The sequence below is a fragment of the Mastigoproctus giganteus genome, chromosome 6 (assembly GCF_048544385.1).
Source record: "Mastigoproctus giganteus isolate SK-2022 chromosome 6, ASM4854438v1, whole genome shotgun sequence".
NCBI lineage: Eukaryota > Metazoa > Arthropoda > Arachnida > Uropygi > Thelyphonidae > Mastigoproctus > Mastigoproctus giganteus.
In genome coordinates this window covers 63,866,329-63,884,414 of record NC_143580.1, presented here as the reverse complement: position 1 = coordinate 63,884,414, position 18,086 = coordinate 63,866,329, and the positions used below count along the sequence as shown (strand labels likewise).

The 18,086-nt window shown below is 39.3% G+C and overlaps 1 protein-coding gene across 3 annotated transcripts in view; it reads right to left on the bottom strand.

The window, feature by feature from the left end:
• Window positions 1-18,086, bottom strand: part of Asap (ArfGAP domain of ASAP) — a 673,774-nt gene that overhangs the window by 319,849 nt on the left and 335,839 nt on the right. For all 3 annotated transcript variants that reach the window (XM_090375988.1, XM_090375990.1, XM_090375989.1), the window contains exons 19-20: window positions 16,569-16,654; window positions 2,821-3,004 (exon numbers count right to left, since the gene is read on the bottom strand). In XM_090375988.1, coding sequence (XP_090232114.1) covers window positions 2,821-3,004; window positions 16,569-16,654 — 270 coding nt within the window. The remainder of the gene's footprint in view (window positions 1-2,820; window positions 3,005-16,568; window positions 16,655-18,086) is intronic.

Sequence of the window (18,086 nt, the reverse complement as noted above, 5' to 3'; positions counted from 1 at the left end):
TCCCCGCATACACACTACTTGGACTCTCTCCAGTCACTATCTGGCAGAACAGAGGTAGCAAGATTATACACTAGCTGATCCGGAAGCCTCCTAGACAGTTACCAATAGGTTCGGTCCGGTGTACTAACTAGCGGCCAGCCTGTAAACACCGTTTTAGAGCTGTACCCTCAAAATTTAAGAAAGATTGGATCTCACCACGATGTTCATCATAACCTCAAAAGTCATCAATCATACTGCACAATGGAAGAGATGGGGAAGTGTTGACCGGAACTTAGCTCTAGAGACTAAATATGGGTTCCACCACTTCAAGCCTCCAATAAGCAAAGTGGTGGTATTGCACCGGTTGATGAGAGTCATTTACCACCTAGTACTGCCTGATAACACAGAGGGGCGGCATTTCTCCATGTGGTGTGGGCTCCACACTTCGAGCCCTGCTTACGTTGTTTGCATGGAGGTTATACCCAGGATTACGTTGTGTGCATGGAGGTTATACCCAGGATTACTAACAGTCCCACCATCGTGAAGGTGCGAACAGAGGATTTGGCTGTCACAGATCGTCCGGACTTTGCAGAAATTGGGTCCACTTGACTTGAGTGTCACCTGAATATCAGTTCCATCAGCGTTTTAGACTCCCAGGTAGCAAGTACAGCTTGTCTGGCATATCTGAGAGAATGTCTGTGACAAACTCAAGGGCCTATTGTTACCAAAATACAAATTTGTTACTGAAATAAATGAAGACGAAAATAAAATATTTTTTGAGCAAAATAAAATTTTTTTTTACAAAGATTAAAGGGGAGTTCTTTTTGAAAACGGCTTATGAACTTTACTGTTGACACTACTAATTCAAGAAATTAAAAACTGAAACTGAAAACGAGAAATTGAAATCGACAAGAAAATTTCTAGAAACATATAATTATTATGTCTAATCTGAGTAAAGGTAAAGGCAAGCAGCCCTAGAAATACTAACTTACACTGTTTGTTTGTTATTGGTTTTTAGGAGCATTAGCAACTAAGGCCATATTGCTCCGGGATATGCGGTGGTCATTCCCTGACCTTTCCGCATCCTCTGTATTTGGTGGTGACGGGCTCGAACCCCGGTCTAATCAAGAAGCGTGTGCTACGCACTGCTGCTCCTTCCCACCTGGCTACGGAGGCGCCAACTTACACTGTAGAGAAAAGCGAGGAAAAGGTGGAAACATGACTGTACATAGGACAAGACAAAATCGAAACTGAAAAATGCATTCTAATGAAATTCACAAGCCATTTCCAAAAAAAAACCCATTTAATCCTTGTAAAAAAATTTTTATTTTGCTTGCAAAATTTTATTTTCATTTTCATTTATTCCAGTAAAAAATTTATATTTTATTAACAATAAATTTTATTTTCATTTCTATTTATGTTCATGCTTTTTACCCTTTGGCTTGTGGTTAACATCAAAAATGAAGATGCACTTTGCAATTTTGCTTGCAATCATGGCCATTGACACCTAACAGGAGGCTGGTTTTGTAAGATTTGTGGCAACATCCTTATTTTATCAAATATGTAATTATTTATCATTTATTATACTTTTTTTTTACCTTCTATCACTCTATCTGCCTCATTTTTTTCCCACTTTATTGTCCTTACTTTGCATTGGTTTAGCTTTTGACTACACTAGACTACTTCCTCTTTTTTCCGTCTTCTTATTTCCACTTTATTGTTATTCTGTTCAACATATATATTTTCTTACTTCTTTTTCTCTTATATATTTTTATATTAAAGAGGAAAAATAAGTAATAAAATAGGTAAAAAAATATAAATAAAAGGAAAAGAAAGCAAGAAAGTAAGCAACAAAAGCAATCTAAGGAAGCATAAGCCATACACCAGCAATGCAAGGAAAATAAAGTAATAAGGAAATAAATAAGGGGTGATAAAAGATAATATGGATATAAAAAGTTTATAGGTAGAAAAGATAAAAATAGAAATGAGGAGAGAAAAAAAAAAAAAAAAAAAAAAAAATATATATATATATATATATATATATATATATATATATACACACACAAAAATATATACAGAATTGAAAAGAATCAAAAAAAAAAAAAAGAATATTGCATTAAACTCACAACCCTGGGGTCTGTCAGGCATCAAATACATGCAGGTAAAAATGACAATAATCTGTCTCTATTTATGATGTAAAATAAATGAAATATAGGCATAAGAAGAAAATTAAATTTAGTAAAAATTGGGTGAAAAATTAAATTTAGTAAAAATTTGGTGAAAAATTAAATTTAGTGTAAATTTTGGCTAAGAATTAATGGAAACTGAAATAAGCAGGTGTAGAAAAAAGGAGGCAGGATTTATGTAGATGGCATGCAGTTGACACAACTGGCAACCTTTTTTTCTACACCTGCTTATTTCAGTTTACATTAATTCTTAACCAAAATTTACACTAAATTTAAGTTTTCGCCAAAAGTTTTACTAAATTTCATTTTCTACTTGTGCCTTGTCTATACCTTTATTGGTATGTATTTTAGATCAGAAATAGATATAAGCCATTTTTACTTGCAATCTTGGTGGTTGCCACCTGACACAGACACTAGGGTTGTTAGTCTTACGGCAAAATTATTTCTTCTTGATTTGTCTAATTCTGTATATATTTTTGTGTAAAAAATATATATAGATATATTTTTTTCTCTTCTCCTTTATTTTTCTCTCTTCTACCTATAAATCATTTATACTCGTCTTTTTTTTTTTTTTTTTCTATCTTTTCTCTTGCCCTTTCTTATTTCTTTATTACTTTGTGTGTCTATAAAGTGCAGAAAATCATTAACCACTCACCAGTTCTATGCAAGTGAAAAAATTTTTTTCACGAGCAATATCCAAGGGGGTCTTCCCCTCTCTGTTTTCTATTTGAGGATTAGCTCCACTACGAAGGAGCAGCTTCATACACTCCATCTGATTGTGCATTGCACAAATATGTAAAGTGGTACATCCATCTTTTGTCTGTTTATCTAAACTGGAACTGTTAAATAAACTTGGTTATAATTTTCTCAAATGCAGTACTCTAAACTACAATCAGATCTTTTAAAATTTTAGTTGACAGCTAATTTAAATGTCATGTTTATAAATTAATCCAACTTCCAATTGTTTATATGTACAGAATGATGCAAAGATTGCGTTATGTTCACTTTGGCTAAATATTTATTTCAACAAGGGAAACATTTTTATAGTGCTATTATTTAATTATTTTAAGAAGTAGCTCTGAGTCAATGTTTCTAAAGCAAAGAACAAACCTGCATATTTTAAAACCTCTTTGCATGTCTTTCAAACACACAGGGATAAAACATTTTAAAACTTCTTAATCTGTGTTTTAGACAAAAAGGGATAAAACTTATTTTAAAACCTCTTTATAGAAATAGTTCTGATTATAAACTCCACTACTTTGGCCCAAAATTTCCTCTTGCATAACACAATCATTTATCTGAATCTGGTAAGCATTCAAGATTTTTCTTGGGGAGTGGGGTTAGGCCCACAGCACTGTTTTTGACACAAAGAAAATGACTTCTTAATATTTTATTTTGTTCAAATCCCTCTAGGAGGGTGGCTACAAATAGCACCCCATCTTCCTGGTACATCCAAGTTCTGAATGCTGCCACTGGTCTTGTCACTAGCATGTGATAATTAACATTAGCATTAGTAGAGGCATATGATGCAAGAAAGCAAGCTTATGCAGCATCAGCCAAAAAAAAACAAAAAAACACTACCATTTCACCCCTCCATTTGTTTGAAATACCTGTCCAGCTGAGCCTTAAATTTATTTAGGCTATCAACTTCCACAACAAGTTATGGAAGTCTGTTCCACCAACCCGCTGGTTGGTGGAATTTGCCTTTAGCCTGCTGGCTAAAGGCAAATTTCTGCACATCTATCCTACATCTGCCTTTCCTCAATTTGAATTTATGCCCTCTCAGGTGATTATTCTGAGCAACAGGAAGAATCCCATCGGCATTGAGCATGCTAAAACCATTCAAGGCTTTATACACCTCTATCAGATTACATCGCTGGTGCCTAGTCTGCAGACACTGTAATTTGCAAAACTTAAGCCTTTCTTCGTAAGAGCAACCCATTGTTCCATTCACTAATCTTGTTGCCCTTCTCTGTACTCGCTCTGCATCCTTCTAGAAATGAGACCTCCAGACCTGTATACAGTACTCAAGGTGTGCCCTGACCATTGCCTTATACAAGGGAATAATCGCCTCCTTATCCCTGCTAGAAAAATTCCACTATATCATTAACAAGACACCATGAGCTACTCTAGCAGACCGCCTGCATTGCTCAGAAAACTTCATATCTGCCTGCGCAAATATGCTCAGGCCCTTTTCATTCTCTACCACTGTCAGTGTAGTAACACAGAGTTTATACGTTTCTCTGGGGTTACTGTTTCCCCATATGTAGTACTTTACATTTGTCAATGTTAAACTTCATTTGCCACCTCTCAGCCCATCTGCTCAACCTTTCCAGATCCTGTTGCAGCCGCACAGCGTCAGTAGTGTCCTTAACAACCCTGCCAACCTTTGTATCGTCTGCAAACTTGGACATTAAGCTTAATATACCATCACCAATATCATTTATAAATACAGAAAACAACATTGGACCCAACATTGAACCCTGAGGGACTCCACTAATAACATTAGTCCACAATGAGCAGTGTCCATTGATTACCACTATCTGTCTTATCCCCCTCAACCATCCATTTATCCATAACAGCAATTTGGTTCCAATACCACACTGCTCCAATTTGTGCAGCAGTCTTCCATGTGCAACAGAATCAAAAGCCTTTCTAAGATCCAAATATATAATATCAAAGTTATTCCCTGCATCCAGTTCTTTTGTGACTGCATCAGAGTATCCAATCAAATTGGTCAGGCAAGACTTTCCCTTAACAAAACCATGCTGCGTCCGAGCTATAACTGAAGTCTTGTCTAGATGATCCTACAGTGCTTCTTTAACCAGTGCCTCCATTAATTTTCCTGGAACAGAAGTTAAACTCACAGGTCTATAATTACTTGTATCAGCCTTTGATCCTCCATTGTGAATTGGGGTCACATTTGCATATCTTCAGTCTATGGGTACCTCCCCTGAGTCCAAAGAAGCTCTCATAATTATGGCTAAGTGTTTGCATACTTCCTTTGCTGCCTCCTTTAATATAACTGCATAGATCCCATCCACCCCAGGTGCCTTTTTTATGTTTATCCTCAACAATTTCTCCTCCGCTTTCCTTTCAGTTATTACAAAATCATCTAGCTCACTACCAGAGTTTACTTCACCTCTGGCATTCCCCTTCCTGAATAACTCCTCATGTGTGAATGTAGATGCAAAATACTCATTTAGTTTGTTAGCCACCTGAGCAGGATCATCAACTGTTGAACCATCAATATCCAGTGGACCAATTTGATTCATCCCTTTCCTTCTAGAGTTTACATAGGTAAAGAAATCTTTTCTGTTTTTCTTTGCATCCTTTGCCAAGGATTTCTCATAATCTGCCTTTGCTTGCATAATCTCCTTTGTGACTTGGTTACAGACAAGCTTATATCTATCATAGGCTTCCATGACAAACATTAATTTATTACATGCATTTTTCTTCTCTGCCATATGTCTCAGTTCATCTGACATCCATTTAGGCCTAAACCATGAACAATATTTCTTAGTTGGTATGAAAAGCCTAGTAGCTTCCAAGATTAATTCTTTGAATACTTCCCATTTTGAATTTGCTGTTTGTAACATCATCAGTTGGTCCCACTACCATCATAGTCGCCTTTACGAAAGCAAAAACCCTTTCCTTTACCCCTGATGGTAGTTACATCTTTGGGTAAATCCCACTTCAGCACACTGTGATCACTGCCACCTAGTGGTTCATTTATCTGCAGATTCGTGATACATGAAGAATCACTACTGATAATCAGATCAAGAGTATTACTCTCTCTAGTTGCCTCCCGAACATGCTGATGTAGAAAACAATCATCCAATAAATCCACAAAAGCCTTGCTAGTGTGTGAGTGACCAACCCACAAATTCCAGTCAATATCTTGGAAATTTAAATCCCCCCATTATAAGACTCTCTGATTTACTGACCCACTATTTCTTTGTACAGTTTCTTATTACACTCATCAGAGTCATTATGCCTATAGCACACTGCTACTCTCAATTTTGATCTTCCAATGCTTATGTCACAGCAAACTGACTCAACACTGCATTGTCCAGCGATGTCGACTGGCTTCACTTCCTTGTATTTTGTGTTTCTTAACTAATAGCATAATCCCTCCTCCCTTCCTATCTTGTCTTTCCTTTCTGTACACATTGTACTCCCCAAATTCCAGTTCTGCATTCCTTATATCTATGTCACACCACGTCTCTGATATCCCAACAATATCTGCCTTTGATGTTTTGAGCAAAATTTATGAAGTTTGCTCAAACTTTATGAAGGGCGATAGTGAGTTGAGGTGGGTTAGGAGTCGTTGACCTGAGTCTCTAGGGATGACAACGAACACATCGTCTACATAGCGACACCAAAAGGCAATGTGATCTGGCGCGTGTGTAAATGCACGTCCCTCTAACTCCTCCATCATGATGTTTGCTGTGACAGAGCTGACAGGAGAACCCATGGCTGTGCCATGTATCTGCTGGTAGATTGAGTCGTTAAACATGATTGCACCCCCTGTTAAGCACAGTCTGAGGGCAGCGGAAATGTCATCAGGAAATGACATTTCCAAAGGGACGTGCGTTTACACACGCGCCAGATCCCATCGCCTTTTGGTGTCGCTATGTAGACGATGTGTTCGTTGTCATCCCTAGAGACTCAGGTCAACGACTCCTAACCCACCTCAACTCACTATCGCCCTTCATAAAGTTTACGATTGAGCTGGAGTCGAACAACTCTATACCATACCTAGATACACTTGTCTGGCACGAAACCACATGCTTGAAGATGACAGTTTATCGCAAACCTATGTGTGCTGGCCAATTTACCAACTTCCGGTCAGCATACACGCGGGGCCACCTCCTCTCCACTGCCCGAACCTTGCTAACTCGCGCCTGGACACACTCCAGCTCCGCAGATGAGACGCAAAGAGATCACCAGAGTCAAAGTAGTCCTTACGAAGTGTGGCTATCCCATCGACGTCCTTGACAGGTGTGATCTACAGGCATGCGACAACGTGACGACCAACAGCAACGCCAACAGTGATGAGTCATCCACGAGGGCATTTATCCCATTCTACCCCAACCTGTCACAACAGATCGGTAGAATCCTAAAATCATATGGGATAAAATGCATCCAACTCCCAGGCAAGAAACTGCGTTCTCTTATCTCCAACGTAAAAACACCCGTCCCCACTCTTCTACAGAGCGGTTTGGTCTATCGCATCTCTTGCCGTGACTGCACCAGCTGCTACTTTGGAGAGACTGGACGTCGACTCGAGAAACGTCTCTCAGAACATAAAAGGGCGATCCGTTTGGCAGATGTAGAACACTCAGCTATCACCGAGCATGTCTGGACAACCCGCCACGACATCGACCCACACCGCAATGTCGTGGTTGTGGACAGGTCCCACCATTACCTAAAGCGCACCTGGTTGGAATCGTTAAATATAAAATGCTCTGATGCCTCTTTGAACAGGAACAGTGGTTGCCAAGTTAACCCCATCACATAGGCAGTAATTCTATCCATAGACAAACGCTGGCCACGTCACCACCATATGTCACAGCCACATACATCAACATACAATTAACCACGCGCCTCACGCACCATTCTGGCAGTGCACATCCCTATTCCAACTGCCATTCACGTATTCAATCTGAAGAAGGCTGCCTCCCAGCCGAAAGCTTATTAATTGTAATTCTAGTTTAGTTTGCTTTGAGAAACAAAATAAAATTTTCGTAATGAATCCAGAGCACGTAGGCCTTTTTTACTAGAACACCTTCAACAAGTAAAGACGAAAGCTAAGCTTTTGTTTTTTAGCACAATCAAAAAAGAAACCACCTATCCAGCAGCCAAATGTGTTCATCCTAAAACCAAATCAGAGTAAATTCTAGGCCAAAATAACAGCAACCATCAGTGAGGAAATTGAAAGTAAAATAATGGAATCAATGAAAGACTACTTCAAGACAACACAAATCAAGTCAATAATGAAGATAAGAAATACGCTAATAGCGATAGAAACTGAAACGAGAGAAGAAATACAAGGAATAATAAGGAATCCTAAAATTGTGACTTTAGGCTTAACTGAAGGGAAGCGGGCCAATTGCCATTATTTTTGACATTGGAAATGATATTAACCCCCCCTCCCCAAAAACAACTAACAGAGGAGATCTACAGAAGGAATCTTTGGGATCTGCTCCACAACCGAAACTCGCAAAAGTAAGCAATACCAAAATATGTGACCAGTTCTAAAGACAGAAATGCCATGTGGCATTCTCCCTGGAGGCCTGGCAAGTGATAAAAACCCAAACAAGAATATACATCAAGTGGAGCTGTCACCGCTTCAGGAAACATGTGGTCATTCCCAAATGCTTTCAATGCTACAGGTTTGGCCACACATACCACACCTGTGCTCAAACAACAACAACAACATGCAGCCGCTGCTTCAAAAAAGGGCACAACTTTAATAGCTACCCAAACAAGTCCAAAAAACCGGTCCTCAAACTGCAAGGCAGCGAAAATGAATAGCAATCATTCCATAAGAGATCCTAAGTGCCCATCGTATACAAAAGTTAAGAGTATGTACCAGAGCAGGACCGATTGTGGGAACTAGGCCAAAACATTTTAATATCACGGACATCAAAATCCTTCAGCACAATGCACAGTGGGCCAGAGCAGTGGCTGACGAGGAAAATGTCAATATAATTATAGTCCAAGAGCCATATTCCCACGCAAAATAGGTCAAGGGGTACGCTTTGGCTTACAAGACCATTCAATGTACCAGAGTCCTACTCTGGTACATTTGACAGGTTCTTTGGACTTGTTTGGGCAGCTATTAAAGTTGTGCTCTTTTTTGAAGCAGTGGCCGCATGTTGTTGTTATTTGAGCACAGGTGTGGTATGTGTGGCCGAACCCGTAGCATTTAAAGCATTTGGGAATGACCACACGTTTCCTAAAGACACACCCCTGGGTGGTGGTGCTCATCAGGAATCCTAATATAACAGCCACCAAAGTGATGCAGTTATGTACAACCTGTGCAGCTTATGTACGACCCATGTAATCACGCCCACTGGATCCTTCTATGTGGTCTCCTTATATTGTAGACCAGGGGTAGAAATCACTTTTGCCATAAACTACCTTCAACACCACTTGGATATACTTCCAAACCAGAAAATCATTGTTGGAGCAGATGTCAATTGTCGCTTGCATGCCTGGCACAGTACAACCGAAGACAGGAGAGGAACAAATAATGGCCACTTCTTGGAAAACTTCCTTGCAGGGTCACCCCTAGCTATACTCAGCCAGTTGTACCAGCTCCCCACCTTCTGCAAATACGCTCTGGGAAGTAGCGATAGACATCTCCCTTGCATCCACCAACATGGCCGCCAACATCTCCAACTGTAGGGGGAAAAACTCCTGGACAACCTCTGATCACCGTGTCATCAGGCTGAAAATCTCTAGGACACTACCCAGAACTCCGATCCCAAGACAACTGGACAACCTATATGCACTAAACAAGGCAGACTGAAATTTGTTTGCTGAAAAGCTCCTCACAGCAGTAAATGCTGAACAGCAGGACCTGGTGCTAGAAGAGGATTTGGACTTCCTCTAATGAAAGATTATTATAATTATTATTAGCCATATGGTGCAAGGAAGCCCAAGGCTTATGCTGCACCAGCCAAAAAAAAAAAAAAAAAAAATTCTGAATTATCCTGAGAGAGAGAGAGAGAGAGAGAGAGAGAGAGAGAGAGAGAGAGAGAGAGAGAGAGAGAGAGAGAGAGAGAGAGAGAGAGAGAGAGAGAGAGAGAAGTAGAAGGGAATCACCAAGAGAAAAATGATGACATCCAGCTCAGGACCCTGGTTGTGCCAAGCCAGATGTGCTCACCAGATGTGAGCAAAGAACTCGTCACCAAAGCCAGAAAGATAGCAATTAAGAAGAAAATTCCATCCCGGGGGCAGTGCCTTGGTGGAATCAGAATCTGCAGTCACTGCAAAGGAGGTAATCATGTGCAGGAAAGAATTTCAAATAGCCCGGCACTCTTGGCCAGAAGCTGAAGTAGAATCAATGAGACAGCATTACAAGGCTGCCAGAAACCTGTATATAGACGCAATCAGAAGAAGCAAATGAAACTCGTCTCCAACATGGGAAACACAGATCCCTAGGGGGATATATAAAGTTACCAGCAACAAACTCCCCAGAGTAGTAGTCCTTACTGCTACCAGAACACTGCAGGGGCTGCTTATAACATCATGGGAGCCGTTGATTGAAAACGTCTTCAACTCCATCTTCAAGGAACAGGTTTACCCACAGTCCCAAACACAACACAGGCTTTATAAAGAAAATGATGACTACACCACTAACAACCAGGAACAGCCTTGTACCCAGGAAGAGCTTCAGAGTGCTGCTGCACAGATAAAAACTTGGAAATACCCAGGCAAGGATAAGCTTGAACTGGAAATCATTAATGTATTCTGTGGATTTAACACCAGGACTCCTATTTCGACTCTATAACTGTTGTCTGAAACAGGAATACTACTTACCCAAGGACTGGAAAATGGCCAATATTAAATTAATCCTAAAAAATCCTAACAAGAACCCAACTCTGCCAACCTCCTATCAGCCCATTGCTTTGCTGTCAGTCTTCAGCAAGCTCTACGAAAGACTTTTGTACAAGTTGATTCAACAGTACTACTCTGCAGCAAACCAATACGGCTTCAGGCCAGGACTGTCAACAATCGAAGCCATGAAGAACCTTATAAATACTGCCAATGCATACCAAAATAAATACTTTCTGGTGATCGCTGTGGATTTTGCTGGAGCGTTCAACTCCCTCTGGTGGCCGAGCATCCTTGGCAGACTCCACAAAGTGCATGCTCCCATAAACTTTTACAATACTATCAAAGCATACCTGTCCCAACAAAGAACTGAAGTCATAGAGCCCTTCCAAAGAATAACAAGAAATATCCACAGAGGATGCCTGCAGGGTTTCATTGTCGGCCCCCTGCTTTGGAATTAGTCTTTGACGACTTCCTTGACACCAAATTGGGGAAGTAAAGTGTCAAGCCTTTGCAGATGACCTTGCACTGATGGTGGCGGTAGACTCCAGGGTCCAACTGGAGATACAGGCAAACCATGCTCTAGAGATCCTACAACAATGGGTGGAAGAAAACTGCATACAAATTGAACTGACAAAAACAACGTCGATCCTTCTAAAAGGAGTGTTAAATATCAGATCTGTGCAAATTAAAATAAAAGGAACAACGATAAAGCTTAACACCCAAATGAAATATCTAGGTGTCATCTCTTGTCTAGGTGACAAGGGATGACACCTAGGTGAAATCATCTAGGTGACAATCTCTCCTTCCAACATCACCTCAAGCAACTAAGAATAAAAATTAGAATCTACTCTGCACTGGTCGGCCGTGTTAAAGACGCAACTGGGGCCTGAAAAATGGAACTCTCTCTCTCTCTACTATAAGGCTACATTTATACCAGCAGTCTCATATGCTGCTCCAATCTGGTTCCACAAGACAGCCATGGCTGTAAATAAAAGAATCCTTGATTCAATCAGAGATCAATCCTTCGCATGCAGGACAGTCAGTACGCAGATGCTCCGGGTGATGGCAGGGGTTCTCCCACTGGACCTGGAGATTGTCAGGTGTGGCCTGTCATACTACCTATCTAAAGGGATGCCCGTCACATTCATGGGGTACACCATCAAACCTACAAATGATAGAAAGACCAAAAAGACCCAATTATTGGGCATCTGAAACAAGAATGGCAAACCCGCTGGACAAACACCACCAAAAGAGAAGTGACAAGGAAATTTATTCCGGACATACACAAAATTTACTCTAAATCACTGGCTTGGCTCCACACAGGACTGCACGCCACTTATCTCCTGACGGGTCATGGACCTTTCAATGAAAAACTTGCAGCCTTTTGGCTCCTGGAGGATTCACACTGTCCATGCAGGGAACGTGAGAGCTGGCAACATTTGATGCACCAATTCCCACTGTGCGATGACCTATGTGGAATCCTAATCACTAGACTAACTTACTTACCTCAGGACCAGGAACACCATCTCTAGGACAGTTTCGATGAGTATAGTGCACTCACTAAATTTACACAAGACTTATTTGCAAGAAGAAGAACACAAATTGCAATTAATGATATGTGCCGTTAGCCCAGAGCTCCCTACACACAACTGAGCATCCAAACTGGACCAGATTATGACCATTATGGTGGGACCTCTATCCCTGCATTGAACCTCCATAGCAGAGGATAGACGACCCATCGCCATCTATGCAGACTCTACTAGACAACAATCTCTCCCATGTGTGATGCAATGACTGGACATGATCACAGCAGCTCTGCTGTAGCACGCTGTCTGGCATTCTGAACTGGGCAAGGGTGCCCAGTTCACTTTTAAAACCCCTTCAATAGGCAGGGGGAAGAGGTGGTCCTCTGTCTCCTCCCCTCCCCTTCTTCCCTGGTGGGGTTTGCCCCACTGACACTCCTGGGATCGCCTTCTGTTTTGTCCCCATACTTCTATCTGTTTACCCCAATCTTTAGTCTCCCCCCACTCTACCTTTATCGTGAACATCCCGACTGCAAGCTTCTAAACTCCAATGTCAAAAATTAACCTAACCTCGATTTAAAACCCATCTTGGCCTTATCTAAACTTCTAGCATCTACCCAGTTTTTTTTTTTTTTTTTTTAACATAAGCCCTAGCCACTGAAATCTCAGGAAATTAGGTGGCAGGGCATACCAGAGTAAATAACTATAATACTGGTGTACCCGGTCTGCCTCCATGGGGCCAAGTGGGGGCAATGCTAGGTCTTAATTGGGATCCAATGGCTAAATGACCAGATGAACAATGGTACACGACACCACACACATACAATATCCACACACTTTTAAATCTCTGGCGTCAACAGCGTTCTGTTTCACATGACAATGTATATTATGTGGAGATCGGAGAAACCCCTGGCGCCATTTGACACAAATACACTTTACACCAGGTGGTGGTTAATGAAAGAGACATTGAGGTAATTGTACAGTACGGCACAAAAGTTCCCTGAGTAGTACAGACAGGTTACCAGAACAGCTCATGGGGTTCTGTTGTGATATACAATAACTTTTCCAGCACAGCAAAGAGGTGATTATCTTATTGCAGTGTTTGTCAAGCTTTTTCAGTCGTGGAAAAGTTTTTATCTTGCAATATACAGGGTGTCTCAAAAATATTGGTACAAACGTTTAGGGGCAGTAGGTAACATCTAAAGGAATGTGAATCGCATAGGAACCCATAACTGGAAACGTCACGGGAAAGTAGTAGCAGAGGCACAAGAAGCAGAAATGACACAAGACAGTAATTAGTGGCAAACATTTATTTGACATAATATTAACAATGGAGTATGAGATGGATGCATTTCATGATGTTACAACAGATGCTCGAAGGTTCCACCACGAGACGCGATTCATGCGTGACACTGACGCAGCATGGATTGGCAGACACGGTCGAACACACCTGGAGTTTCTTTGACAGTAGCAGCATCGCAGACGAGTCTCACTACGAGATCCATTTCCGTCTCCACAGGCGATTCATACGCGATAGATTTGAGGGTCTCCCACAGAGAGAAATCAAGGCTCGAAAAATCAGGTGAGCGTGGGGACCAGGCAACAGATCCACCACAGCCAATCCATCGACGCCCAAAACGTCTGTTCAAATGGTCACGAACACACCTTCCATAATGGGCAGGCATCCCATCATGTTGAAACCAAATGTTGCGCCTCACATTTGCTGGAACATCGTCAAGTAACCCTGGTAGAACTTGTTCAAGAAAGATCCGATATTTAGTGGAGTTCATGTGGGATGGTAACAGGTATGGGCCGACTAAGGAGTTACCGACCATACCTGCCCATACATTTATTGCGAGGTGATGTTGTGCTGCATGGGGGCACACACCGTGTGGGCCCTCTGCTAATCCATACACTAGGTGCATGTCTGCCAGCTCACAGTTCGTATATCGATGTATGCTCTTCGTGCGGAGACTACTGCTTGAATGAGTAAACCAGAAATTTTCCCTCTCGTGAACTGATGAACAGTGCTGTGTACCGACTTACGGTGAAGTTTTCAGTTATGGGTTCCTATGTGATTCACATTCCTTTAGATATTACCTACCTCCCCTAAACGTTTGTACCAATATTTTTGAGACACCCTGTATTTACAGAAACTTATATTCTTTTGTGGCTATTTGATTTTAAAATGAAAAATACATAATTATTTTTGCACCTGTCAAATATGTTTTATTTTTGAAAACAAAACCAAAATAAAAACATAAAATATTGTTAATGCACAATTTCTATCAGGAAAATACGTATAATGTATTATAAAAATCCATTCAAAATTAACAACTGTATTCTACATAAAAAAAAGTTATATGCACACAAATGTGTTCAGTGAATATGTCATATCCAGTACAGGATCTAATAAACTTAATGATAATGGTATTCTAACTTCTTCTCAGACAACTGAGACAACTGAAAAAAGGATAGATGTGCAAATATTTGCTTTCAGCCAGCGGGTAAATGATTGTTAGAACAAGTCACTATCTGGTGTTGTGGAAGTGGGTAGATTTAAAGAAGAATTAGACTATTAGATAGGATGGACAGATGAGGTCAAGCCCTTTTTTGCTGTTGCTATATAAGCCTGTTTCCTTGCATCAATTTTCTAGTAATAACAATAAACATCTGTTGCTGTCAATTTTGAGAAGTACAGACAAGTTACCATTCCATGCAAACAAAGTTTACTGACACATTAATAATCTTCCTGTGCATCAGCCACAGATACTAGATCTATGAACAGCAAAAATAATAAATTACCATTTTTCAATTTTTTAAAATTTTTATTTGAGAAAACTTAAGGATATTTTGGAAACTGGAAACAATAGTAGATGCAGAGGGGAATAGAATCCCCTCCCCAAATGTACTGCAATAATGTGTTTACAAATATATAAATTCAGAATGAAATTGTTTCATAATTACAGCTCGTTTTATATCCCCTCCAAAATGCCACAAAATCCATCACTGGTTTGAAAAGTTTGTTTTTACCACTTTCAGGACAGCTAGCAACTTTAATTCAATTAAAGATGAAAAAGAAAGGCATCTGACATAACAAAAACATGTAAAACAGAAAAGTAGCAATTAAAAAGTACATATCATATCTTTATTATGGATAAAGGGATGGTTAAGTGGCATGATACAAAAAAGTGGTATAAATGACCACTTATCGTCATAGGTTAATGTGACCTGTGGGGTATCAGTTTATTAATGTGTTCAATTATTGTTTTTAATATTTTTTTAATTATATTGATGTCTAAATGTGCTGATAATGGTGGCCAGGGTGGGTAATGACAGTAATCAATGTATACTAACAATGATAAATGCAAGGTATTGTATTTGGGCAGCAGCAGTACAAAATAATATACTATTTTAGTAGTACCAAACCCAAGGTAGTTGATAATGGAATATCCAACATTAAGATCTATGAACAGTGTAGATAAGCTGCTAGAATAGCTCATGGGTATTATCACTGATATTCAGGAAGTTTTCCAGCAGGGACAAAGAGGTGATTACTGCATTGTATAATGCAGTTTGGTCACATCTTGAACATTACATACAGGTTTGGAAACCTCATTTTAGGATGGAAACAGATCTGCTGGAAAGGGTGCAGAGACGAGCAATGAGATTAATTGAGGGTACAAAAGTTTATTTTTACCAAATAAGACTGGAGTTCTGAAAACTATGTATCAGCATGATGGCCGATTTGAAATTTTTAAGACTTTAAAAGGCTAAAATAAAGTAAATGTTCTAGTACTTTTGCCTTTTCTCTGATGACACACTGACACACACATACAAGTGGAAAAATTTTGCCTTCAGTCATAAACATCTAATACAATATCAGATATTAACTGATCAGTAGAGTAAACTTCCAACTATTGCTGTGGAAATTGATTGTTTTGGTAAATTTTGAGAAGGGCTTGACAAATTATTAAGAGAAATGGGCAAATGAAGTGGGTAAAATTTATTAACTTTTTTTTTTTTTACTGATTCTCCTTGATCTTTGCTTCTTTTCATCAATCTTCCAATACTAACAGTAGGGAACTGAATTTCACATAAAGGGTATCTTATGAACATAACACCGAGGTGATATGAATTATTTTACAATGTCTGATATTTCCATTTGGAGATTTTATGCTTACATTTTGATTTTTTATTTTATCACTATGAATTAGGTATTTCCAAAATTCTAAATGTTAATCTAAAATTTTCGTGAAGTTTTTTCATATGAAAAGAAACTCCAATGAATAATCACAGCTCAGTTTACCTGTTCTGTACTAAGAAATCTACAATGTGGAGTGATGTTCCATCTTCTTGGGCTACTGCTACATGAAGACTTGTTTCTCCATTTTGCTATAAAAAATTATTTAATTACTAAGATAAATATGATTCACTAAATTAACGTTACAGAATATATTCTCTGTGTAACAAGTAATATTCCTAAATGAGATAAAATGGATCCACTTTTTAAAAATGCATTTATATATATTAATGAACATTTTCAATTCAGAAACTGCTTAATCGTTGAATCAAAAGTCAGAAATTACAGAAATAGCTTTTATCAAATGGCTTTTCATACTAAATTTAATTTCTGTGAGTAATTAAAATAATAATTGCAAATGAGAGATGATATCCAACTGAATTAAGAAAGGATGTATAAGCATGGTAAGAAAAATAAGAGAAGTTTGGCTGTTACTAATAGAAAAAGTCATGGGAAGCTTAATATAATTATTGTTATTTTTATTGCACATATCAACATTATATTATTATCAGTAGTGATAAATGATGCAAGAAAGAATGCTTAAAAAACATCAGCCACAAAAAAAAAAAAAAAACACCACTTCAAATATCACATGTTCATTGATTCCAATAGTTTCTCTAGTTGTTCACTGAAGTTATTGAAACTACCCACTTCTACAGTAATGGATAGAAGTTTGTTCCAATAATCAACCATCCTGTTGGCTGAGGACAAATTTCTGCAAATGTAACATGCAGCCATCATTTGTAGTCAAGTGTGCAGTCTGAGCAAAAGGAAGAATGCCATGAATGTTGGGCTTGCTCAATCCATTCAAAGCCTTAAAAACCTCAAATAGATCACACTGCAGGTGCCTACTCTCCACACACTGCAATTTATGGAACTGAAAGCTTTCTTGGTAAGACCACCCTTTTGTTTCCCTCACCAATCTACCAATCTTGATGCCCTTCTCTGCACCTATTCCAGCAAATGTACATCCTTCCTAAAATGATTCTCCAGACATCTGTGCACTACTTAAGATGTGGCCTAAACATTGCTTTGAACAATGGATAACAACTTACTTATTTATGCTGGAAAAGTTCCTGTATACCATTGTCAAAACTCATGAGTTGTTCTGGCAGCCTGTCTGCACAATTACCACTAAAGTCTTCCCCTCCCCCTGAGTGTAATACTCCAGAGCTGGGATGTTAATCTGGGATTACTCCTGCCCATATGCAAAACCTTGCATTTATTAGTGTTAAAATTACAACTGCCCATTTGCTTACTTTTTTAGAGACTAGGCTTTATGTATAATTTTGCAGATGATACAAAGGTTGTCAGAGTGGTTAATGACAATAAGCCTGATATACCTTCATCAATATAATTTACAAATAAAGAAAACAACAATGGACCCAATACTATGAACCCTGAGGAACTCCACTAATAACATTAGTCCACGAAGAGCAATGTCCAGTGATTATCACTCCGTCTTCTCCCACTCAACCATCCTTTTATCCATAGCAGCAATTTGCCTCCAATGCCACACTTCTC